This window comes from Drosophila montana, unplaced genomic scaffold, assembly GCF_035044405.1.
Source record: "Drosophila montana isolate Dmon_TW-CO22-7 unplaced genomic scaffold, ASM3504440v1 contig_3529_1, whole genome shotgun sequence".
NCBI lineage: Eukaryota > Metazoa > Arthropoda > Insecta > Diptera > Drosophilidae > Drosophila > Drosophila montana.
The window spans coordinates 401983-426696 of NW_026998408.1; the positions used below are offsets into that span (position 1 = coordinate 401983).

At 44.2% G+C, this 24714-nt stretch overlaps 7 protein-coding genes and 1 pseudogene across 8 annotated transcripts; 5 read left to right on the forward strand and 3 right to left on the reverse strand.

Moving 5' to 3' along the window:
* The first annotated feature begins 416 nt into the window (after positions 1-416).
* LOC135435256 (solute carrier organic anion transporter family member 74D-like) lies at positions 417-2911 on the forward strand. Its single transcript, XM_064692229.1, has 6 exons — positions 417-634; positions 688-917; positions 976-1296; positions 1402-2234; positions 2294-2604; positions 2663-2911. The coding sequence occupies exons 1-6, from the start codon at positions 450-452 to the stop codon at positions 2862-2864; spliced, it is 2082 nt and encodes a 693-aa protein (XP_064548299.1). The 5' UTR covers positions 417-449; the 3' UTR covers positions 2865-2911.
* A 2033-nt stretch (positions 2912-4944) lies between these two features.
* On the forward strand, positions 4945-6052 carry LOC135435243 (solute carrier organic anion transporter family member 74D-like; annotated as a pseudogene).
* Positions 6053-6834: 782 nt separating this feature from the next.
* On the reverse strand, positions 6835-8310 carry LOC135435242 (uncharacterized). 2 transcript variants are annotated; one of them, XM_064692209.1, is made up of 3 exons: positions 7842-8310; positions 7651-7764; positions 6835-7568 (listed from the first exon to the last, which is right to left on the reverse strand). In XM_064692209.1, the coding sequence occupies exons 1-3, from the start codon at positions 8226-8228 to the stop codon at positions 6930-6932; spliced, it is 1140 nt and encodes a 379-aa protein (XP_064548279.1). In that variant the 5' UTR covers positions 8229-8310; the 3' UTR covers positions 6835-6929. The 2 variants fall into 2 exon arrangements, with proteins under 2 accessions (XP_064548279.1, XP_064548278.1); XM_064692208.1 differs by having other exon boundaries at positions 6839-7568; positions 7815-8308.
* A 123-nt stretch (positions 8311-8433) lies between these two features.
* Positions 8434-9426, forward strand: LOC135435244 (uncharacterized). Its single transcript, XM_064692210.1, has 2 exons — positions 8434-8897; positions 8956-9426. Exons 1-2 carry the CDS (start codon positions 8556-8558, stop codon positions 9391-9393), a joined length of 780 nt encoding a protein of 259 aa, XP_064548280.1. The 5' UTR covers positions 8434-8555; the 3' UTR covers positions 9394-9426.
* Positions 9427-9498: 72 nt separating this feature from the next.
* Positions 9499-14777, reverse strand: ari-2 (E3 ubiquitin-protein ligase ari-2). The gene is made up of 3 exons (XM_064692207.1): positions 13743-14777; positions 10439-11760; positions 9499-10380 (listed from the first exon to the last, which is right to left on the reverse strand). Exons 1-3 carry the CDS (start codon positions 13819-13821, stop codon positions 10228-10230), a joined length of 1554 nt encoding a protein of 517 aa, XP_064548277.1. The 5' UTR covers positions 13822-14777; the 3' UTR covers positions 9499-10227.
* A 110-nt stretch (positions 14778-14887) lies between these two features.
* rad50 lies at positions 14888-19581 on the forward strand. Its single transcript, XM_064692214.1, has 10 exons — positions 14888-15054; positions 15111-15684; positions 15740-15953; positions 16015-17193; positions 17257-17323; positions 17382-17738; positions 17800-17969; positions 18027-18287; positions 18341-18443; positions 18508-19581. Exons 1-10 carry the CDS (start codon positions 14986-14988, stop codon positions 19450-19452), a joined length of 3939 nt encoding a protein of 1312 aa, XP_064548284.1. The 5' UTR covers positions 14888-14985; the 3' UTR covers positions 19453-19581.
* Positions 19582-19938: 357 nt separating this feature from the next.
* LOC135435245 (uncharacterized) lies at positions 19939-20890 on the forward strand. Its single transcript, XM_064692213.1, has 2 exons — positions 19939-20369; positions 20426-20890. Exons 1-2 carry the CDS (start codon positions 20043-20045, stop codon positions 20873-20875), a joined length of 777 nt encoding a protein of 258 aa, XP_064548283.1. The 5' UTR covers positions 19939-20042; the 3' UTR covers positions 20876-20890.
* A 1030-nt stretch (positions 20891-21920) lies between these two features.
* On the reverse strand, positions 21921-23473 carry LOC135435247 (membrane-bound alkaline phosphatase-like). The gene is made up of 3 exons (XM_064692215.1): positions 23337-23473; positions 22578-23268; positions 21921-22519 (listed from the first exon to the last, which is right to left on the reverse strand). The coding sequence occupies exons 1-3, from the start codon at positions 23448-23450 to the stop codon at positions 22014-22016; spliced, it is 1311 nt and encodes a 436-aa protein (XP_064548285.1). The 5' UTR covers positions 23451-23473; the 3' UTR covers positions 21921-22013.
* Between the last annotated feature and the right edge of the window lie 1241 nt (positions 23474-24714).

The window sequence follows — 24714 nt, forward strand, 5'->3', positions numbered from 1 at the left end:
TACCAGAAAAATCACTTTTTATTCTCATAAAAGTACCTGTTCATGAGATTAGTTTAAAAATAGCTCAATCTTTATGTCTGTGAAAACAACGATAAACATATCGTATTGGTACACATTCTGTAGATGGTAAATGTTTGAGCTGTTGAATCTTTGCAGGTAGCTTTTAATAGAACTTGTTGAAGGAATTGATGAAATTCATTTGGTAGATAGAGAAACGAGATACGCTTAGATAAAATGATTATATTATCGTTTTATCTGTGTGCTGCATAGGTTGCCAAAGGTCTTATCATGACGGGAGTTAAGCTGTAACATTCATAAACTGCAGCCGCTTAATCTGAAGGTTCTTACTTTTTATTAACGTTAAGTGTCGAGACAAATGTAAACTCGTATGAATTTGTAGCACGAATTAGGCTCAGTTCAGTTGAGCGCTTGAATGGAGCAAGTCCAGTATGAGCGTCGATAACAAGGATCAGAGTGAGGTGTCTCCATTTCTAGCAGATGCTGGCAAGCAATCAGCTATAGAAAAGAAGGTGCAGGAGCTGAAGGATCCCAAGATTTCAGCTCTTGAAGCAGAAGATGATAGTAAAGATATTACGTGCGGTTTCTGGATATTCAGGGGACCCTTTCTGCAAAGGTATTGCTGGGAATGTCCCTATAGTTATAGAAATTTACACAGACCCATTTTAGCTGTGCCACGGAAGCCATGTATGTGACCATATATGGCATAGCTGGCTGCTTTATGGCCATGTGCTTTGCCTACTTCAATGGCACAATAACAACATTGGAGAAGCGCTACAAGATACCAACCAAAACGCTGGGCATCATCTCGGTTGGCAACGATATGAGCACAATGTTTGCCTCGGCCCTAACAGGCTATTATCTGCGCAAAGTACATAGACCACGCTGGATGGGCTTTGGTAAGCGTAACCACAATCCATAGGGACTATTAGTTACTTAAAGCAAGCCCATTTTTAGGTCTATTTACCATCGTTATATTCTGCTTATTGAACTGCTCGCTGCACTTTATCTATGGTGCTGGCGAGGAAGCGTTGAAGCTGACCCGTAATTATGGAGACTACCAAAATCTAACTGGAAATTTAAACAGTGCACACAGAGACCACAAACTTTGCATGTCGGAGGATTCCAGCTGTATACAGGAGGATAGTGTTTGGGTACCTCAATTCATTTTGTTTCTAGCACAGTTCATTTTGGGCATTGGACAGGCGCTTTTTCTTGTTGTGGGCCTGGCCTACATGGATGATAACACCACCAAGTCCAAGACGCCAGCCATGCTGAGTAAGTCCATAACTTTATGTCTAGAATTCCCCCCTCGGTTTTATATTTGTGAATAATTATGGATCTGAACTAACAATGAACTACTCACTTTCCGAATCCCTTCAGGTTTCTCCACATTTCTACGCATGTTGGGTCCTGCTATTGGATATTCCCTGGCCTCACTCTGCCTGCGTTGGTATATTGATCCTACAGCGGAGCCCTTGATCAAGCCCGAAGATCCCAGATGGTTGGGCGCCTGGTGGCTGGGTTGGCTTATTTTGGCAGCCATCACATTTTTAATTGCAATCCTTATGAGCCTGTTCCCCAAGGAGCTGCCCAGCTCGAAAGCGAGACGCTTAAAATTGGAAAGAGCTGGCAAGCAAAATCCAATTGAACACAAGGATCTTTCATTGAGCGACATGTGGCAATCTGTAAAACTCCTAGCAACCAACAAGGTATACGTATACAATACGTGCGCTTCTATCCTGTACTTCTTTGGCTACATGGTATATTGGATATTCACGCCCAAGTACATTGAGACTCAGTATCAGCAGTCAGCCTCCGTGGCCACTATGGCTACTGGAACTGTAGCTCTAGGCTTCTCAGCTGTGGGCGTACTCCTCTCTGGCTACATAGTGTCCAAGTATAAGCCTAGTGCAAGAGCCATGGCTGCTTGGAATGCGACTGTGGACTTCTTAACTGTGGCTGGCATTTTGCTCTATGTGTTCATTGGCTGCGAGGGCAGCGATCAGTTGAGGTCCATGGCGACCAGCGACAGCTGCATCGTCTCTTGCCACTGTGAATATGTGCACTACGCTCCGATCTGCAGTCCAGAGAATGTCACTTATATATCCGCCTGTCATGCCGGCTGCACCGAAAAAACCAAGGATCAACTGGGACGCACCTTGTTCACAGGCTGTGATTGTATAAGTCCAACAAATAAAACAGGTCCTTCCGAGGTAAGCATCATTAAGAATGGATGGAGTCTCATCTGTCAACTTATTGGCATCTTTTTCAGTTGCAATATGCAGTGGATGGAGCTTGCCATGTTGACTGCTTCCAGCAGTTTCTCATCTTTCTGGGCGTTATGTGTTTCCTCAAACTAGTAGGTGCCTCCAGTAAATCCACAAATTTGCTTATAGCCTTGCGTTGCATACCTCCAGAGGACAAAAGCTTTGCTCTGGGTGTAGGCAGCATGGTAGCATCTTTGTTGGGCTTCATTCCAAGTCCTATTTTCTACGGCTGGCTGATAGATAAGTATTGCTTGGTGTGGGGCAAGACGTGCAGCAATAAAGGTAACTGCTGGATATATGATACGCAGTCTTTAAGGTAAGAATTTTCAGCACTCAAATATGTGTGTGCTACATTAATCAATTGTGTGTTCTAGATATGCGCTGAATCTTGCGGCTGGTTCTTTCATTCTGTTGGGTGGATTCATGAATATTGTAGTTTGGTATCATGCCAAAAATTTGAAAATATTTGATGAAGTGAAAACTGAAACTGGTGAAACGAAAAAGAGCTTGGAGGATATCACATTAAAAGATCTGGGCAGCACACTTCAATTGCAAAAAATTGCAGAAGATATTTAAGATTTGTCATCTGACGTCATTTGCCACAATAAAGATCATGAAGTTTATATGCGTTTAACGTCTGGCGTTTATCTTTAGTCTTACGAACTTGACATGGATTTGAGACAGCTTTATAGGTCCCAAGCTGCATTAATTTACGACTACGAGATCAGAGGCATATGTATTAAACCCTTAGTTCAATATAGGCAGCCACTTATCCTGCAAAAATATTAAACATGAGATAAAAAATAATATTTAGTCGGCATGCCTTTTTGTTTTATATTGCTTTCTGGGCGATTTGGCATTGAATGCACCAATTTTAGGGCAACATTTGGTTCAACTTTGTGCCACTCTAACATTAGGGCTTCTTTAAGCTCCGTCTTGGTTGAAAATGTATACTTTCTAAGCCTTTTTTTTGCAGTTCCTCCCATAGGTGCTCGATGGGGTTGAGGCCTGGTGATTGAGGAGGATGTGGAAGAACATGAGCTGTATTGTATGCTAGCCACATGCTTCGAATCAATGTCCTGTTGAAATGTGATCTGACTGCTTAACTTTAACTTTACAGCCTTTTTTTTTTGTAAATTTGCCTTTAATATTTCCATATAAACACGCTTCTTCACTGTTCCTTCGATAAAATCCAGTATGAAACAGCTGCGGACATAAAATCCACACCGTAACACATCCTGTGAGCATTAAGTTGCAACTATTGTATGACGTATTGGATTTTCTCCACACTTTAATTCGGCCTTTTGAGCGAAAAATATTAAACTTGCTTTTGTCGGAGAATAGGACATCGTTACAGTAAGTTAAAGGCTTCGATTTAAAATCTGGCGATTGGAGAATGCCAATCTCCTCGATTGGTTAACTCTCGAAATATGTGAATAGCGTCTTGCATTTCTAACATTGTACCCAGCCTTGTGTAGTACCTGCCGTACCGTTTTGCAGTGAATTTCTTTCCCAGTCTCTTCTTTAACCTCTGATATTATTTGGGATGATGGGATTTTTGGCTCATTCTTGATCTTTCTTATTATTTGGGTGCGATCACGATCGGTTAACTTTTGTTCAGCGTTTACTGTCTGAAAATTTATCAACTATGCTACGAATAGTAAATTGACTTCTGTCCAATAGCTCGCCTATTTCTTTATAGGATTTGCCTTGTTTGCGTAAATTTATAATTATTTTTCGACGCTCTGGGCTGGTTTCACACTTCTTAGCGGCCATTTCTGCAAAATCATATACAAATTGATAATAATACATATTTTTAGATTCATATAACGGTGCTTACAAGGTTGCATTTTGGCAAAGAAAGGTGTGACTATATCAAAACTAATATTAAAATACCAACTAAGTATTTGAATACTTTTGTCCGTGTAAAATTACGCACCAAAGTTTATAAAAATAATTGGATTGCTTGCACAAATAACTAATAATCGTATGAAAACTATAAAATGATCAAATATTAGACGGTATATTGGACAAAAACTACAATAAAATTAGACAATATTAAATTGCCAATACTTTTTTCCGTGACTGTAAGTATTCGATTTACAGTAACGATTAAAGGTATTGTTATAGATCACAACTTTTTGAGTAACGTTTAATACTTATTTAGGTGAATGTTCGATTACAAGACTTCAGTTTCGTTCGGATCACTTCAAATACTTAGTATATATATATATAACATAATATATAATGTATAACACTAATAAAATGTAAAGTAATAATGTATAACATATTTATAATATAATATATAATGTAATAAAGCAATGATAAATATTTAGATTATAATGTGACTACTTAATTGTGAACCAAACAGTAAATGTTTGAACTGTTGAATATTTTCAGGCAGCTTTAAAAATATCTTGTTAGAGGAATAATTGAAATACATTTAGTCGATAAAGAAAAGAATATGCTTAGATAAAATGATTATATTATCGTTTCACCTGTTTGCTGCATAGGTTGCCAAAATTCTTATCATGACGGTAGTTAAGCAGACGCGTAATCTGAAAGTTCTTTCTTTTATTGATGTGAAGTATCGAGATAAATGTAAACTCATGTGAATTTGAGCACAAATTATGCTCAGTTCAGCTAAGCGCTTGAATGGAGCAAGTCCAGTATGAGCGTCGATAACAAGGATCAGAGTGAGGTGTCTCCATTTCTAGCGGATGATGACAACCACTCAGCCTTAGAAAAGCAGGAGCAGGAGCTGAAGGATCCCAAGATTTCAGCTCTTGAAGCAGAAGATGATAGTAAACATATTACGTGCGGTTTCTGGATATTCAGGGGACCCTTTCTGCAAAGGTATTGCTGGGAATGTCCCTATAGTTAACGAAATTTACAGAGACCCATTTTAGCTGTGCCACGGAAGCCATGTATGTGACCATATATGGCATAGCTGGCTGCTTTATGGCCATGTGCTTTGCCTACTTCAATGGCACAATAACAACATTGGAGAAGCGCTACAAGATACCAACCAAAACGCTGGGCATCATCTCGGTTGGCAACGATATGAGCACCATGTTTGCCTCGGCCCTAACAGGCTATTACCTACGCAAAGTACATCGACCACGCTGGATGGGCTTTGGTAAGCGTAACCATAATCCAACTTTATGGATAATCATCAGTTACTTAAAGCAAGCCCACTTTTTAGGTCTATTTACCATCGTTAAATTCTGCTTATTGAACTGCTCGCTGCACTTTATCTATGGTGCTGGCGAGGAAGCGTTGCAGCTCACTCGTAATTATGGAGACTACCAAAATCTAACTGGAAATTTAAAGAGTGCACACAGAGACCACAAACTTTGTATGTCGGAGGATTCCAGCTTGTTGTGGGCCTGGCCTACATGGATGATAACACCACCAAGTCCAAGACGCCAGCCATGCTGAGTAAGTCCATTACTTTATGTCTAGAATTCCCCCCTCGGTTTTCTATTTGAGAATAATTATGGATCTGAACTAACAATGAACTACTCACTTTCCGAATCCCTTCAGGTTTCTCCACATTTCTACGCATGTTGGGTCCTGCTATTGGATATTCCCTGGCCTCACTCTGCCTGCGTTGGTATATTGATCCTACAGCGGAGCCCTTGATCAAGCCCGAAGATCCCAGATGGTTGGGCGCCTGGTGGCTGGGTTGGCTTATTTTGGCAGCCATTACATTTTTAATTGCAATCCTTGAGCCTGTTGCCTTCTGAGCCTTAAAATTGGAAAGATCTGGCAAGCAAAATCCAATTGAAGGGCAGCGATCAGTTGAGGTCCATGGCGACCAGCGACAGCTGCAGCGTCTCTTGCCACTGTGAATATGTGCACTACGCTCCGATCTGCAGTCCAGAGAATGTCACCTATATATCCGCCTGTCATGCCGGCTGCACCGAAAAAACCAAGGATCAACTGGGACGCACCTTGTTCACAGGCTGTGATTGTATTAGTCCAACAAATAAAACAGGTGCTTTCGAGGTAAGCATCATTAAGAATGGATGGAGTCTCATCTGTCAACTTATTGGCATCTTTTTCAGTTGCAATATGCAGTGGATGGAGCTTGCCATGTTGATTGCTTCCAGCAGTTTCTCATCTTTCTGGGCGTCATGTGTTTTCTTAAGCTAATTGCTGCCTCCAGTGAATCCACAAATTTGCTTATAGCCTTGCGTTGCATAACTCCTGAGGACAAAAGCTTTGCTCTGGGTGTCGGCAACATGGCAGCAGCTTCGTTGGGCTGCATTCCGATTCCTATTTTCTACGGCTGGCTGATAGATAAGTCTTGCTTGGTGTGGGGCAAGACGTGCAGCAATAAAGGTAACTGCTGGATATATGATACGCAATCGCTAAATCGCTGAATCTTGCGGCTGGTTCTTGTATACTGTTGCGTGGCTTCATGAATATTCTGGTTTGGTATCATGCCAAAGATCTGAAAATATTTGATGAAGTGAAAACTAAAACTGGTGAAACGGAAAAGAGCTTGGAGGATATCACACAATTTGCCACAATAAAGATCATGAAATTTATATGCGTTTGGCGTCTGGCGTTTATCTTTCGTCTTACGAACTTGACATGGATTTAAGACTTTAGAGAGTCATATGGATAAAACCCTTAGTTCAATAAGGGCAGCCATTCATCTGGCAGCTGAGGCTCAGGTATAGCAATAGCATTATTTGCCTCTATTTCATGTGAATCACCAAGGCACCACAAGGCGTCGAAGAGTATCAATTGCAAGAGGCCGACACCAGCTGAGCACTCCTCAAATGTAATGGGCGGCAAATCCATTTGAACTTGTGCGCTATATGCATTCAGCCTTTCGTTATTTAAGAGAGCCAAGGAAATGGGTTTGTCTCTATGTTCCTCGATCTTCCACATGGCTAACAGTACTTCTGGCAGGGGCTTTATAAACTCCTGTAGTAGACCATCCGCATCTACATTTTGTGTGTAGTTTTTACGCAGCTCGTCCAGCTGCTCCGTATTGGTGCTCTTAACAAATAGCTCATGCTGCAGCCGGTACAAACAGCGTGCAGATTTGGCGCAAAATAGGTTTTCAAAGCAGCTATGCAGGTGGCACGCATCTAAAACGATCTGTGGCAGCGTTTGTTTAGCTACCATTCCAACCTCCCGCAACGCTTGCATGTGCAGTTTCTGCTTAGGTGCAACGATGGCCACATAATTCTCCAGTCCATTGTGCTCGATTTCAAGTAATATGTTTGTCAGAACGCGGCCGATTTCATCGTTTGTGATTAGCTGTCATAATGGAAATATGATTAGTCCAACTCTCAAATATAAGTTACAAAATATATATAGTCTCTATATCTGAATAGCTTACAGGCATCCTTAATTGCTGCAGCTCCATATGCTTGCCGCGCACTCTTGCCAAGCTTCTGGCATAGCAAAGACGCTGCTCCTCGCTATTGGTGCGCGTTAGGAATACCACAAAGATCTGCCAATACGATATTATAAATATGCGTATTTTGTAATATATTCACTTACCTTGTGGATATACGGCTCCAAGCGTACCCAAAACTCACTCATATTAAGCGTATACGTCTTGGTCCGATCAATTCGATGCAAAACCCCAGGATGATAGTACTCGAGGCCGTCCAGATTGTAGGTTTTGTGTATGCGGCGCAGTCTCCACTGCACCCTTTTGGAGAACGCTGCGTACTCATCATCCGTCATGCATTCGATTTCTGCAAAGTCATCTGGCTGCACGCAAGCTCCAAACTTTGCAATTGGTGGTCTTCCGGGCCGCACATAGCCCTGTGCCTGAGCCTCGGCCTTTTCGTGGCGTGCTGTTACTAGGCGATCGTGTAGATCCTGCTTGGTGCCTTTGATGTTCAACGCACGGCCGTAAAGATCGCGTATTAAATCCCGTAAACTAAATTCAGACAAAGGCAACTCCATTTCACAATTTCGAGGCAAAATGTACCGCAATCAAATTTCTTAGCGCGAAATTTAGTGGTGGACCAATGCAGTGTGGGAAATCGTATCAGTGTGCAGTGTTGGCAAGTTATTAGCTTGCAATCGATATATCGATATTTTTACATTTTAAGCAGTAACCGTTATATTCTGTAATTCAACATTGAAATACTTTAATTACTTTTTGTTGTAAATCATAGTTACTTTGCAAATGTTCTGACAGTCCATCTTAACTTACACCAGAAATCACATTTTCCAAATGCAATAGTTCAATCCTTTCATTTCCATCCATCCGTCCACCCAGTTCATTCAATGGCCCAAAACAGTTGCTGCAAATGGAAGGAAATATTGAGTAAAAATCTTCCACAAAAATGTCCAGCGAATTGTTTCAATCCATTGAATGGACCCTGCCCCGACTACAAAATCGTCGATGTGGTCAACCGGGAGGCGAGCGTTGTGAAGGCCATACTCGAGCCGGAGCCGCCCATACGACGGATAATAGACACGAACGCACTCTGTTCCAAGTGCTGCGGCCTCGCCGAGAATACGCCGGAAAAGTGTTGCAACTTGTGTGATGCCCAAAATGGAACCCAAAGAAATAATTTATGTTCAGCTGCATGCAGACCGCTCAGCACAAAGCTGCACTTGGAAGAGGTACTATTTACGAAATTCCAATCTCGTTCTTTAGATAGTTTATTTTTCCGGTTTTTAGTGGACGAAACGCCCGCGGCAGAAACCGACGTATAAGCACAGTCTTTTTGTGGACAATGAAATGTTAGCTGGACGTGTGTTTCCCGTCAAGTTCCGCTTGCGTAGAACAAAAAACCATTGCAGCGACTGCGGAAAGGAGCTGTACTTCCGTGATCCCATTACGGACAATACAAACGTGGTTGTGCTCACAAACTGCTGCGACGTTAAGGTCTATCACAACAGGACCCTCGAGAACTGGCATCGTGTGCCCATCCTCTCAATAACCGGCGATAGAATGATGAAAAAGAAAACCATCAATGAAGTATGCCAACTGGAACCCAAAAAACTGCCGCCCGTTGCGGGGATAATCGCCAAACCAATTGACGAAACGCGACCAAGTAGTAAACGTAAAAGTAAAAAGGGCAAAAAGGGAAAGAAAGGAAAGAAGGGAAAGAAATAATGCTTTGGAATAAAATCGTAACTTAAAAATTAATTGATTGTTTTAAGAAATATCTCTCATATTTGTAAATAAGTCAAGAGTTCTAAGCAATAAGCTTATCATAGGTTTTTCAACTGTGTTTCAATTTGCATTTAATTAATTTAAATTCAGTCGCATAAGCATACTTAGCGTTAACCTAATAACTAAAATGTATAATTCAGCTTAATATGCCAATCCACAATATGTAGAAAAAGGGGAACTTAGTTTTTTGATGATCGGGTTGTTTTTCCTTGTATTACTTTTGTTATAATTACAGATACAAATACTTGAATATTATCAATATATTGTTGTTGTTGTTGTTGTTTAGCTTTTGCAGCTAGAATACGTGAAATATGACTTAAGACTAAATCATGATATATTCCTGCAATTCTCTCACTAATTTGCTGTTGAGTTTGCCGGGTTTGGTTTGGGGTTTTAAATATTACGAGATGTTTTTGGAAAACTATGGGGAGCACTCGGTTTGGGTGCCCAATTGTTCTGCGCAAGGCGTTGTATTGCAGTTGGATCGATTTTTGCGTGATATCGAATTTCACAACTATATATTATAATAATAATTAGACGTAGTGTTTATGGTTGTCAAAACTAGATTATAACTACATATGCACTTGAATATTATTTTTAAAAATTAGCTACAAGTTGTTACGTTCTACATTTATGTATGGATATTTTAAAATAAGCGTCTCTTATACTGTCAGTGGCGAGTGTCACGTCAATTCAAATCTTGAATCTTGAATCTTGAATCGTGTGCTACTCCATTTCAACTAATATTAGCCAAACTTGGGAGGCGGGAAGAGCCTATGTTTTTCCAATAACGGGAAAGAAGTCTTTGAGAAGTGTGGTGCGACGCTTTTCAGCAATATCCATTTGATTCTCGAGCGCCGCTCTGTCCGTCGTCTCGGCTCGCTCAATTTTCCACGACAGATTCTCGATTTCAGCCTCCAATTGTGCCTGCAAACAAAAACATATTAACAAACTTGTATATGGATATGCGCATATTCCAACTCACCTGCTGGTACTCGAAGAGATTCTTTCGCGAGCCGGCCTCCATGTAGTAGGCATAGGGATAGGTGTATTGCAGCGTATAGCGACACTTGGCGAGCAGCGAGGCCGCGTTGAACAGATACTGCCAGTCGATCCAGGTGCCGCTGCCGTTCATGACCTTCGCATTGATGCGCTGCCTCAGACGATCGATCGTCTGCTGCTCCAGTTTGAGCGACTTGGAATGATTCTCCCAGCGCTCGTAGTAATGCAAATACTTTTTGAGTGCCTCGCGCGCCTGCACGTGCACCGATTCGTTGGCAATATTGGGATTGTCCTTGTAGCGGGAGCACTCGTAATATTCGGAGCCGTGCGTCTTCCAATCGCCCAGGCACATCCAGCAGAAGTCGTGCTTGCAATTGAAGCACTGCATATGATTGCAGCCGCCGTTCTTCTCGATGCATATGTGACACTTGGGGCAGTCTTTGGTGTGTGCGCTAATATAGTTGGCCGTTTCGCTGTCGTCGGCGCACTTGGTCAGCCATTTCCTGATGATCAGGCAGTCCGTGGGCGCATGGTAGTCCATGCCGCACTTGAAACAGAAGCACGTATGACACGCCTTGCAGATGGCACGCTTAGCGCAGATCTCAGATGATTGCACAATGATTTGGCAATTGGGTCCGGGGCAGAAGCGCAGCTCCGGATGCGACCTCACATAGTCCTTGAACGCAAACTGTTGATACTTGTCGCGCATCAACGGACGCGTCACCAGCGTCAGCACCAAATCCTCCGGCACCCGGACATTGCACTGCTGCGCCATGCAGCCAATCTGTATGGAGATGCCCTGAAAGATTTGCGTCTCAAAGTAAATGGTCCAGCAGTCCTTGCAGAACGAATGACCGCACGCCAAACTGTAGAACTTGTCGTTCGGCTGCGAGCTCGCGCACACCGGGCACATGCGGCGCTGCTGCTGGGACGTGGTATTGCTGCTGGCTGTGGGCAACGTTGTCGCTGTCCTGTAGCCCGTGCTGCCTATACGCAGCAGCTGTGCAGCCGCTGCACTCGTCGAGGCGGAGGCTGCGTCCGCAGCAGTTGTGGGCGGTTTGATGCGCGCCGTCACCAGCAACGCGTTCGCATCCTGACGATACTTCTCCACCACCGCCGCGTTATTCCATTGATGCTCGAGCAGCAGCACCTTGGCCAGCGATGGGGTTATTTGCAGTATCGTATTTAATTTCTCCACCAGCTCGTTGAGCAGCTTCTCAATGTCCTCCACGGTCAGGCAGTCGTATTCAAAGTACTCGGGATCAGCACGCTTTGGATCGAGTCTTTCGACATCGCAGTCTTCGCCTGAAAGTATGCAAAGCCAATCAGACTAGCAACAGGTACAGGGTAACAATTTGTATATAGTTAAATAACAAATGGGACTTTTAATCGATAGGTTCCCGGTCCAAATCCAGCAACAGTTTATATAGTATCTACTCTTGAGTATATATAAGATAAGCCATGGTCGAACGAGTGTCTGTAAAGGGTATCTACTCGTCGAGAATATCTCATGCTGAATTTTTACATTTAAGCCATTTTCGAAGAGGTGTCTATAAAGGGTATCTACTCGTCGAGTATATCTCATGCTGAATTTTTACATTTAATCCATTTTCGAAGAGGTGTCTATAAAGGGTATCTACTCGTCGAGTATATCTCATGCTGAATTTTTACATTTAAGCCATGGTCGAACGAGTGTCTGTAAAGGGTATCTACTAGTCGAGTATATATCATGCTGAATTTTTACATTTAATCCATTTTCGAAGAGGTGTCTATAAAGGGTATCTACTCGTCGAGTATATCTCATGCTGAATTTTTACATTTAAGCCATGGTCGAACGAGTGTCTGTAAAGGGTATCTCCTCGTCGAGTATATCTCATGCTGAATTTTACACTTACTACGCAGTTTATATGCAATGGGTTTATTGCATTTCCGGACCCAAGGGATGTGCCTCTGGCATTCCTTATTTGTCGCTTGCGTTTTCAGCTCTTGCCCATTTTCACCCTGATTTTTCACATTATCAGGAAAAACCAACTGTGCACCAGGTGCAAGCTACGAATGATTCAATTGGTTTGCTACCTGCTTTTCCAGCTCTTTTCGAGGAATCCACAGCTGGGGCGAGTGGAAAATGGGAAAGTTGAGAGCAAGGCCCTAATTCCAACCAAAAGAAAGAAAAAAAATATCATGCTGATGGATGATAGGCTGAATTGTGATTGTCATTTTTACGACTGTTGGAATTCGATTGAAGGCCAAATACGTCGTCGTTATATCGTTACGTTGTTATTACGTCTTCGGATTACAAATAAGATGAAGTCATGACGTCACAGCCAAACCAAAATGTGACGAGAGAGAGAGAGAGAGAGAGCGAGAGGGGAGCGAGTAGGCAGGTTAAAAGCAGTTGACGGAAGAAACTGAACGACGCGTCGTCGCGACGTCAGACAGCGGACACTTAAGCACGCAGCGGCAGCAGCAGCAGGTACATAGAGTACAAAGCAGAGGTGGTAATAATTCAAATACCAAATAAATCGAGCTTGACCGACCAGCAGATACCCTGTACATAGCGCTCGATTTGCCGTAACATACAATTCTATTTATCACAAAAACAACCCGATGCCAAAAAGACGAATTAGGACAATTTAACTCTCTTATCTCTAGATCTATTCATTTTAAAGGGTCAAAGATACCTTTGACTGCCTGTTACATACACTTCCGCAGTTGCAACATACCCGCTACAGCTGCGTACAGGGTATCATAGCAGCAGAGCTCTAAGCGCTGGCCCCGCATGTTTTGGCGCTGGCCGAGCTGAACGAACGATCATTTCAAGTTCAATTTCATAATTTAAGCTTCATGGTCAGAAAGCAAAACGTAACGAACCGAATACAGCTACAAAATTAAATACATTAAAATTATAATTTAAATGGGAAGACGGCGCAGCAAATGGACAACTCACACGCTTGGGGAAAAAGAGTTTAAGTAGAAGGGCAGCAAAGAGGGGGGAAGGCAAATTCAAAAGGCGAATGTCAAGAGCCAAGTTACGTGCATGCAATAAAATAGAAGGTTAAATGCAAAATGCTAGGCCCAAGAAATGTTTGAGTGTGTGTGCGTGTGTGTGACACAGAGGTGAATAACCAAAGCAAAGCGCATGCAAACTTCACATACACACAGTAAATGGTTCTGTCCAATAAGATAATCAAAAAGCTGCATTTGTGTGCGTGCGTTTAGCTTAAATCGATTGCTCGTGTGTAATCGATAAGCTGCACAAAGCGTCCTTGGACACTGCCCCTTCTTACCGGTATTATAGTAATCATAATCGTCATCAAATTCCCCATCGTTGTCCGATTCCAATTCCATCTCAATGTCCGAGTCCATTGCAACTCTGTCAGGAGGTGGCTGCGGGGGAGAAGTTGTGCCAGGCAGTAGGGAGCAGGGGCAGCCTTGTACGTGCGTGTGTGTGTGTGCGTTTCTCGCTTGGTTGGCCGTTGCCTTGCCTGACGACGATTGAAGGGCGAGTAAAGCAAAAACGTAAAAATACTTCTTTACAAGGCTATTGCACGAGCGAGGGGGTTGGCGGGGCTTCTCTCTTGTTGTTGTTGTTGCTGTTGTGTTTGTAACAGTTGCTATTGTTGGTGGTGGCGTTGCTGCTGTTATTGGTGGTGGTGGAAGATTTAGTTGTGTTGTTGTTGTTGCCGTGGGGTATGTTGCAATTGTCGTTACGTCGTTGTCGCACTCCCCATTTACATGGGCACACGCTGGCTGGAAGAGCTTTAGCTTAGCGGGGTGGCAACGTCGCTGTCAATAGATCCCGTTTTATTTTCGTTTCACACACACGCACACATGCGGGGCTGCTGGTGCATTCAGTGTTGTGCATTTGATTTTTTTTTTACTGTTATAAATAGACACTTGCACCGTCAAGTCAATGACAACGCACTCTGGTCAATTCTTTCTCGTCGATGTTCTTTTGTTTGTGGCAATGCAATCAGCATGCAATCATTTTTAATGCCAACATTCAATTCCTTTGTCTTTTTATTTTTCGCAGCGCCTGCTTTGCACTCGCACTCGCGCACTAGCTGCGTTGCTCGCCCCTCTCTTATTACCCCCCGCTTACACACAAACACACACACACACTGACACAGTAACACCCACACGACGCTGCAGCCACACAATACTGTCACTAGCACGAGTACGAGTACGACGCACAGTGTACGTCACTTGCAAATTGCGCAGTTTAATGTATTAGCTATTGCACTTTTTACATTTAATTATTATTACTTGTAAGACACGGCAAAAAATAAACGCTCTGCGATGCAGAGCTACGAAACACGCAGTGTGACCATAGCTAGCCAACTGAAAAAGCCACAACAGCTGTTTGTGGCGGTCGTGCGATAGGCACGACGTAGCGCATAAATGCGCTTACGTCAGCTAATCGCTTATCGATTACAACTTGCAGACCTTATCGCCGGGCAGATGCCGAAAGACCGGGAAATTGCGTTGTTTCTGGACATTGTGAAATCATTTAAAAATTAGATATTAAAAATGTCTACAATTGAGAAACTATCTATACAGGGCGTACGCAGCTTTGGAGCGAATGCCGAAGATGTCCAGGTGAACGTCTATAGTTTGGTATAAAGTAGAAGCTGTTGCTAATCCCTAATATTTAGAGCATCACATTTTCGTCGCCCATAACTCTGATCCTGGGTCAAAACGGTTGTGGCAAGACAACGATAATTGAATGCCTCAAATATGCGCTCACCGGCGAGTGTCCGCCCGGCAGCGACAGCGGCAAAAGTTTTGTGCACGATCCCAAGATATTTGGCAAAAAAGAATCCTTGGCCCAGGTCAAGCTGCAGGTGCGCGATCGTCGCGACATGTGCCTCTCCATTTGCCGCAGCATGAAGGTGTCCATAGTGCGGGGCAAGCCCACCTTTAAAACGATCGATTCCACGCTCAATTTCCTGGGCAGCGACGGCAAGCCGGCCAGGTCCAACAGCCAGGAGTCGATGAGCTTTCGGGGCATCAACACGGACGTGGCTGTCAGTGATTTTATGGGCGTCTCGAAGGCCATAATAAATAGTGTACTGTTTTGCCACCAAGAGGACGCCAGCTGGCCGCTGGACGAGGCCAAGAAGCTCAAGGAGAAATTCGATGCGATCTTCGGCATAACCGAGTACAACAAAGCGCTCGACAGGATCATTAAATTGCGCAAGACGGCAATGGAGGAGCTCAAAGTAATGGGTATGTTGCGCACAACTCTTAAATTTCACCTTTAACAAGAAGGTGCCCATTTTAGAGACCAACATGAAGTTTCTGGAGCACTTGAAGAAGGAAATGGACGAGAAAACCTTGAGCCTGGAGCAAGCTCAGAGAAAATGCGAGGAGATTAAAGAGGAATGCAATAAATGCGACGAGGAAGTGAAACCAATTGATGCGCGACTCCAGGAAATACGCAACATCGAGTTCGAGATTGGCAAATACCAGGCGCAAAAGGTCGAAATGGACACCAAGTGAGAGCACTTCAATTGCTTAAATAAAACAATATTGCTTAATAGCTTTCGCTCTCTACAGGCACAAAAATTGCGTGGAACAGATTGCCAAGCTGAACAGGAACATCAAGAGCCCCTTCCAAGGCTCCCTCGTCGAACTGGAGCTGGAAATGCGCAGCTTCAGCCAGCGCATGTCCGAAATGAGATATCAACGCACCGATGTCGAGGAGCAGCTGAATCAATTGCGCAAATCGAATGCAGAGCAACAAAAGACGCTGGCCAAGCAGGACAAGGAGCGCTGCATGGCACAGCAGAAGCAGAAGAGCGAGCAGGAATGCAAGCAGCAGCTGTCCGAGCGTATTCACGCGCTGTGCAAACAACTGCAAATAACTGTGCCGGCGGCTGTGGTTGATGAGCCGCAGCAATTGGCCGATCTGCTGGATGACATCGATGTGAATCTCATGAGCAAACAATGCGAGATAACGGAGCTGGCCGCCCAAAACGATCAGGCGGACCAGACGCGCCAGGCCAAGATCGACGAATTGCGCACGGAACTAACCAAATCGGAGCAGAGCATCAGCACGCAGGAGCAACAGAAGACGGCCAGCGAGCGGGAGAGCGAATCGTTGGAGGTGAAAATCAAACAAATCGAAACCTCGCTGCATCAGCTCAAGGTGCTGGAGAAGCAAATCGCGGACACAGACGAGAAATACGAGCGGACGACGCGCAGCTTCAATCAGGAGGCCTGTCGACAGTTGATAGCCGGCAAAAAGGCGAGCATCGCAGAGAAGCAGACGCGCTTTAAGCAGCTCGACGAGCAGCTAACCTTTCTCAGCTCCATAGCCAAGCTGATGGCTGAGATTGGGCTCAAGGAGAAGGAGCTGGAGAAGAAGAATCAGGAGATAAATCGCGTGCGCAGCAAACATAGCGAACACTTTGGCAAATTCTTTAATGAACCGATTTCCAACAACTATCGTCGCGCCATGCAAAACGCCTACGATAAGCTGCGCCGTGAAATCCAAGAGCTGAACGACAAGGCCAATGGCCAAAAGCTGGACGAGCAATCGCATGAGATCAAGCGCAAGAATCTGATTGCTGACATTGCACGCATGGAGAAGGAGCTGCAAGAGTTCGAGGAGCGCATCTACCAAAAGTGCCATACAACGCCCTACGACGAGCTGCTGTTGCGCAGCAAGACGGCCATATCCAAGCTGCAGCTGGAGCACGGTGCTCTCAAGTCCGCCGAAGCCATGTACAAGAAGTGAGTTGGCCATAAACCGAAATATGTAGATCTCTTTTAACAATCTCTCTCTCTCTCTCTCAGGTACATTCAAAAGATCGACGAGGAGCCGAACTGCCCGTTGTGCCATCAGATTATGTCTGGCGATGAGGTGTGTATGGAACCAAATAAATCTTGACCAATAGCTAATCAATCCTCCCATTGAACAGGCCTGTGATCTGACCACCGAGCTGACGGATGAGATACAAAAGCTGCCGGATAATATTACCCGCGCTGAAAAGGCTTTAAAGTCAGAGCAATTGAAATATGAAAACTTGCTGCAAATCAGGCCAGCCATCGATAAGGTCAAAGAGCTCAAAGAAACGCTGCCGAAAAAAAAAGAGGAACTACGCGGCATTGAGACGCGTCTGGGCGAAATAGTGGCCGAATATGAGACGCTAATGGCGCTGCTCGGCGAGCCCACAAACAACATGGAATTGGCCAATGCGATGCTGGGCGACATGACGCTGCTGGACGAGGCGCTCAAGGAGTCTGTGCGCGTTAAAAAGGATCTGGAGCAGCTCAAGGTGCGACGACCTAAAATTATACTAAATATATATATTATAATAAAAATGTTGTACACTCCAGCTTAAGTTGCCGGAGAGCTATGATGCCAGCGTCTCCACGGAGGCTTTGCAGGCGGAAAAAACGGAGGTGTCCAAGGAGCTAGAGGCTGAGTCCAAGGCGCTGGAGACAAGTCAGCAGACTTTCGAGCAGCAGATGGAGGCGCTGAATCGCTTGCGTGAATTTCGAAATGGGTAGATTTAAATTCGTTACAAATAGTGTATAAATAATATCTATGCCCGTGCTTTTAGCTTGAAGGACAAGCGCATAAAGCTGCAGGAGGGCGTGCAGAGTTTGCCCCAGTTGAAGGACAGGCTGGACGAGCTGACGCGTCTGCTCATCACATTGACCACAGAAATAGCTGAGCTCAGGTCAAAGATTCAGCCCATCAAGCAAAGATTGAGCGCAGCCTTAAGCGAAAAGGCGCGCCTCAAGGAAAGCGAACGTATTCAATTGGCGCAATTGCAGACCAAGTACCAGGAATACAAGAGCACCGATCAGGACATACAAAGGTGAGCAGTAAATGCCCCAATTCACAGCAAATCTTTTAATATTTCCCCAATAGATTAAAGAAACAGGCGCAGGAGTTCGCCAGTCTGGATCTGTTGATTGCCATCAGCAAATACGATGCGTCCATAAATTCAATCAAATCGGAGCTCAGCAAAATGGTAGCAATGTGCATTTGAAACCTGTTGATATACGACTAAACATGTTCCATTAAACCCTATTCAGGAGTCACAAATTAATGAGAAGAGCGAGCAGCTGGAAACACTGAAGACCGAGTGCCTCAATCAACAGAGCCTGGAGCGCGATCTAAAGGACAATCGCGAGTTGAAGCAGCTGCAGTTGAAGGAAGCCGAATTGAGCGAAAATTGTCAAACTCTGTCCAAGCAATTGGGCAATCTGGACTTTCGCAGCGTGACAAAGGAGAAGAACGAGCTGATGAAGAAACGCGACGTGGCCTCGGTGCGACGCGGCGAGCTGCTCGGCCAGCAGGGCGAGATTAACAATCAGGTGGCCAAGCTGCAAATGGAAATAAGCGAACCCAAGTACAAGGAGTCCATGAAGAACTATATGCGCGGCCAGTTCGAGGTGGCGGTCAAGCGGCGCGGCATCGACGATCTGGGCCAGCATCGTGTGGCGCTCGAATGGGCCCTGATACAGTTTCATGCGGAGAAAATGAACAACATAAATAGTCTGATACGGGAATATTGGCGCATGATCTACAGGGGCAACGATATCGATTATATACAGATCAAGACGGACGAGCTCGACAAGGACGCCTCGGCGGATCGACGCAAGAACTACAACTATCGCGTGGTCCAGTCCAAGAATAATTCCGAGATCGAAATGCGCGGACGCTGCAGCGCCGGGCAACGTGTCCTCGGCTCTCTGATCATACGCATGGCTCTGGCGGAGACATTTAGCAGCAACTGCGGCGTCCTCGCTCTCGATGAGCCAACAACCAACTTGGATCGCGATAACATTGTGTCGCTGTGCGACGCCCTCAATCGCATCGTCGAGAGCCGACAGTATCAATCGAATTTCATGCTCATCATAATCACTCACGATGAGAACTTTATATCCTCCTTGGGCCGAATAACCAGTTATCATCGCGTGCAACGCGACTCCGAATGCAAATCTCTCATACAGAAAGTGCGCGTCGGTGAAAAATAGTTACTTTATCATCAGTTAAGAAAATATTCCGAAAAAATCATTCCTTACAATTACTTGATTAAGTTTCAATTGTTGCTTTTATTTATCATTAACCGAAAGGCATTAAATATTATTCTTTATGAAAACAAACCATGTAAAAGACAGCTGCCCTACTATGCGATTCTCATGAATTCAAGTACGGTCGTCATGCTTTGGACAGTATGTGTATATGTATATGCGTATGCATATGTATGTGTATGTGTATGTGTATGTGTATATGTATATGTATGTGTATGTGTATGTGTTTGTGTGTGTGTATATGTATATGTATGTGTATGTGTATGTGTATGTGTGTGTGTATATGTATATGTATATGTATATGTATATGTATATGTATATGTATATGTATATGTATATGTATGTGTATGTGTATGTATATGTATATGTATGTGTATATACATTATGCATATGCATATTAATGAGTGTAAATTGGATTCGAACCGGCTTGTAGTTCAACTTTTTGTACCGAAACATGGCTTTCACTGGAAAGTCAAATTTAAACAGCTTGAAAAACATTCAAATTTCTTTATCTAAATTTGATTCTTCCATCTATGGTACATGATTGGGGCGACAATAGCTGTCGCTTGTTGCGCGAGAGACAACTTCTGCAGCAGCCAGCAGCATGTCCGCGGAGTTGCCTGGAACCGTCGCAGGGACAATGTGTCGACATCAAAGTCGTCAAGCTAGTCAAAGGCGAACCGGACATTGTCAAGGAATCGCCAATACGTCGCCGGATAGATCTAACCGAAGCGTGTGCCAAGTGTGACACTCGGAACACGGAGAAATGCTGCAATTTGTGTGAGGCGCGGGCCGCAAAGGAACCAAATCTCTGCTCTGCAGCATGCAGGCCCCAGAGCACAATGCTCAACACGAGGCAGGTGAGACGTTGCTTAAAAGTATATCTAGTTTTTTCTCCCGTAACACCCAATTCCAGTTGGTGCAACCGGCGCGACCAAGACCTCCGTATAAGCACTCCGTTTTCTTGGATGACAACACTTTGGTGGGTCGCGTTTTTCCAATGAAATTCCGGATACGGCGCAAGGAATGCTCGTGCCACAACTGCCGGCGGGATCTGGTGGCACGCGAAACTGTGACGGGCAACGAGGATCTGATACTGTTATCCAACTGCTGCAACGTGGAGATCTATCCGCGCCACAAGCTGGACAACTGGCATCGTGTGCCCGTCAGCACGATAACCGGCGACAAACATTTCTCCAAGAAAATCATCGACGAGGTCTGCAAACTGGAGCCCAAAAAAGTGCCACCTCCGCCTCCGGTCATCGAGCTAGCGAAACGCAAATCATCGAAGCCACCAAAAAAGAAAAAAAAGAAGAAAAAGAAGAAAAAAGGTAAAAAAGGCAAGAAGGGCAAAAAGAAGAAGTAAAATACGGTGCTTCGAAAAAAATTCTCAAAAAATATTTTTTCCAGAGTTCCGAGTTCTCAGTTAAAGCTATAGAGAAGTATATGGAAATTTCATTATTTCCATAAACTTCATTTATAGCTTTAACTGAGAATTCACGCACTTTGGGAGAGATTAAGTATTTATTTGAAATTTGTTTGAGGTTATTCTTCTTTTTACAAATTACGATAAGTTTAAACGAGATAACCCGAAGAAGAACTGAATAATAAAATAATAAAATTACAAGTTTAAATTGGAATGGTTAAATATGTTTAAGAATAAGTTTATTTAGGGTGTTCTTTTTAAAATAAAACTTCAAAATTAAAACTAACCTTACCTAACCTAAATTAACCTAACCTAACTTAACCTAACCTAACCTAACCTAGCCTAACCTAACCTAACCTAACCTAACTTAACCTAACCTAACCTAACCTAACTTAACCTAACCTAACCTAACTTAACCTAACTTAACCTAACCTAACCTAACCTAACTTAACCTAACCTAACCTAACCTAACCTAACTTAACCTAACCTAACTTAACTTAACTTAACCTAACCTAACCAAACTTAACCTAACCTAACCTAACCTAACCTAACTTAACTTAACCTAACCTAACTTAACCTAACCTAACTTAACCTAACCTAACCTAACTTCTTAACTGAATTGAACATAATCTTCAAATATAATTTAGTCTCAACAGAATCGAGAAAGAGTTAAAACAAAACTGTCCTAACTTTATAAAAACAATCCTAACTTTTGTTAAATGTATGCCACACGAGTGCTATCCATCCAAAAATGGGCTTAACTAATTTCGGACCAGGCCAAGATATGAAAACAAATCTACAAAAACGCCTAACATAAAGTTCAGAAGCTTTGTAATCTCGCTGCTTACGGACGTAATAAGTTTGGATCATGGTCTTCTGGTTATATTATGTCTATAAATAGGTTTATGGCTGTCTGAAGCAAGACATAAAATATGAGATATTATTTGCTTAGTAGGGGTATTCCATATGGGTAGAAAAAGACATCTTTTAATAATCATGTAACTACCCTCCCCGAGCAGAGTGCTTTATTGGACTAAATGGCAGTCACTTTTATGGAACTGGGAATAGGGAATGACTCCTACTTGGCGTCGCAGAGCTGTGGCCCGTCGCCAATGCAGGCGGCGTAGGCCATCAGATGTGGAATCGTGCTCTGTTGCATCATGCCCGTAAAGAGATGACTTTGCGGCCCGGAGGCAAAGATGCCGACATCGTCGCCCGAATGGGTGCCCTGATCCTTGGTTATATAACTGGGATAGACGAAATCATTGCCGCCAATTTGATCGGTCAGATCGATGCGCTGTCCCTTCTCGTCCAGATAGTTGTTGGGTCCGGCGGCATAGTTCAGCGTGCTGTACTTGATGCCATTGATATCGGTGTCGTGCTGATTGAGGCCCAGAATGGGCGTGCCGCGTCCCGGATAGCCGGCAATGGACAGCGTGTGCGCATGATCCGATGTGACCACAATCAACGTCTCCTCATCGTCGGTCAGATCGCGGGCCAGCTGAATGGCCTTCTCGAACTCCAAGGCCTCGTCCAGCGCGTAGCCCGCCTGGGTATAATGATTGCCGTAATCGATCAGACCACCTGCAAACGGCGAGAGATTAGGAATTGATACCAACTGGGAGCAGCTTCCACAACTTACCCTCTATGAACACAAAGTAGCCATTCTCGTTTTGGCTCAACTTCTTGATGGCGACCTCCGTCAGCTCGGAGAGCGTCGGCTGGTAGCTCTCATCGGCCTCCAGGTGGAACTTCATCAGCTCGGACTGGAAGAGTCCTATGATGCTGGACACCGCGGACACATTGACGCTGAGCAGCTGCTTGCGATTGGTGACCAGGACGCCGCCGTCGTGCCTCGCCTGCCATTTGGATAGCAAATTGACGCCATCGGAGCGTTCGCCGGCCTTGCCATGCGAATCCTGTACGGATTTGGGCAGAAATTTGCCCATGCCGCCGCCGAACATAATGTCGAAATTCTTGCCGGGCACCTGGGTAATCAGCTGGGTGGCCATGTCCACACATTCGCTGGGATCCAAGCCGTAGCTGGCGACATCCGTATCGCATTCCCAATTCCGATTGGCTGTCTTGGCGTACGCGCCCGACGGACTCGCATGGGTTAGCGTAGTCGTCGTCACAATTCCCGTCGATTTGCCAGCATTCTGTGCCCATTCCGCAATGGAGGTCAGCCGGTTCTCGGGCGTCTGACTCGCGGTGCAGTTATTGAAGTTGACCGCAGCGCTGACCCCGATCTCGATGATGTTCGTCTTCACGCCGCACAGATAGGCGGTGGCCGTGCAGGCCGAGTCCGGCACCTGGGCATTGGAGCAGTAGGTCTACGGAAGGATTAGGAACGCAATTAGATGAATGCTTCTCCTGGCGCTAACCAGAGACGTCGACTCACCCTGCTGAGACCCGTGTAGGGGAACTGCTCAAAGCTGAGCGAGGACTCTTCGCCCGTGTTGCCCTGGCGCTGACCTTTGAGAATTCGCGCCGCCGCCACCGTGGTCAGCGACATGCCGTCGCCCAGGAACAGTATCAGATTCTTGGCCCGCTTCGTATCGGGCTACGGCAACGCGAGCCGCTTGGCGATCTCCTCGTGCGCCAAATCGTACCAGAACTGGGGATCCATCTCCTCCGGCGGCGTATACTTGTCGGTGGCTACATCCGTTGAGAAACGCGCCTTGGCAAATTTGCGACCAGTCAGCTCTTCGATATTGTGCACATTCTTGGCCGTGCATAAGGCGGCCGCCACCAGGACTCCGAGCAGGATGAGCTGTTGTCTCTGGCACAGCATCTTCTTAACTTGTTCTGGAAGTTCTAGCGATTTGCAACTGATACATTTTTCGGCAGTTTGCTAAGGTTTTATATGCACATTTCGCAGCTTAAGCAATTTGGCGTACTTTACTTTTATGACTTTATTATCGCACCTTATTTTTTTTATTATATCTCGTGTTGATGATTATCTCAGCAAAACTCGAGACACGGCGGAGAATGTATTATGTGTACATTTTTAGCATGGCTATTTTAATTTCATGAATCTCACGTGGACACAATTGGATCAGCAATTGGAGACTTTGGAAGCTGCAGGAGTTTGTGTAGACCAATTGGAATGGCCAGTCTCCAATTGGTATATTTATTGCCCAATTGGTAATCTCACATGGAGACAATTGGAGCAGCAATTGGAGTTTGTGTAGACTTCTTGACTCAGCTTCCACCATGGAAAATATGTGAAATGCCCAATCTCCAATTGGAATATTTAATGTCCAATGGGAAACCTTGTGCAAGTCTATATTTTACAAAATTCATATTATTCCACAATCAGCATTACAATAATATTTAAAATATATCATATTTATTTATACCTGCGCAAGATATATACATATTTCTTATCATTTGGAAACTGCTGAGATCATTTCATGAATCTCACATGGAGACAATTGGAGCAGCAATTGGAGACTTTGGAAGCTGCAGGAGTTTGTGTAGACTTCTTAAATCTCACTATGAAAAATATGTTTAATATCCAATTGGACTGTTTAAAACCCAACTGGAATAATGTCCAATTCTATATTTTACAAAATTCATACTCTTCGTTTAAACTCCCACAATCAGCATTACAATAATATTTAAAATATATCATATTTATTTGTACCTGCGCAAGATATAAACGTATTTCTTATCATTTGGAAACTGCTGAGATCATTGAACAAATACTAAGTAAACGTTGGACACGTTTTTATGCAATAAAAACGGCACTTTCTTTTTTGAGAATGCACGGGTTT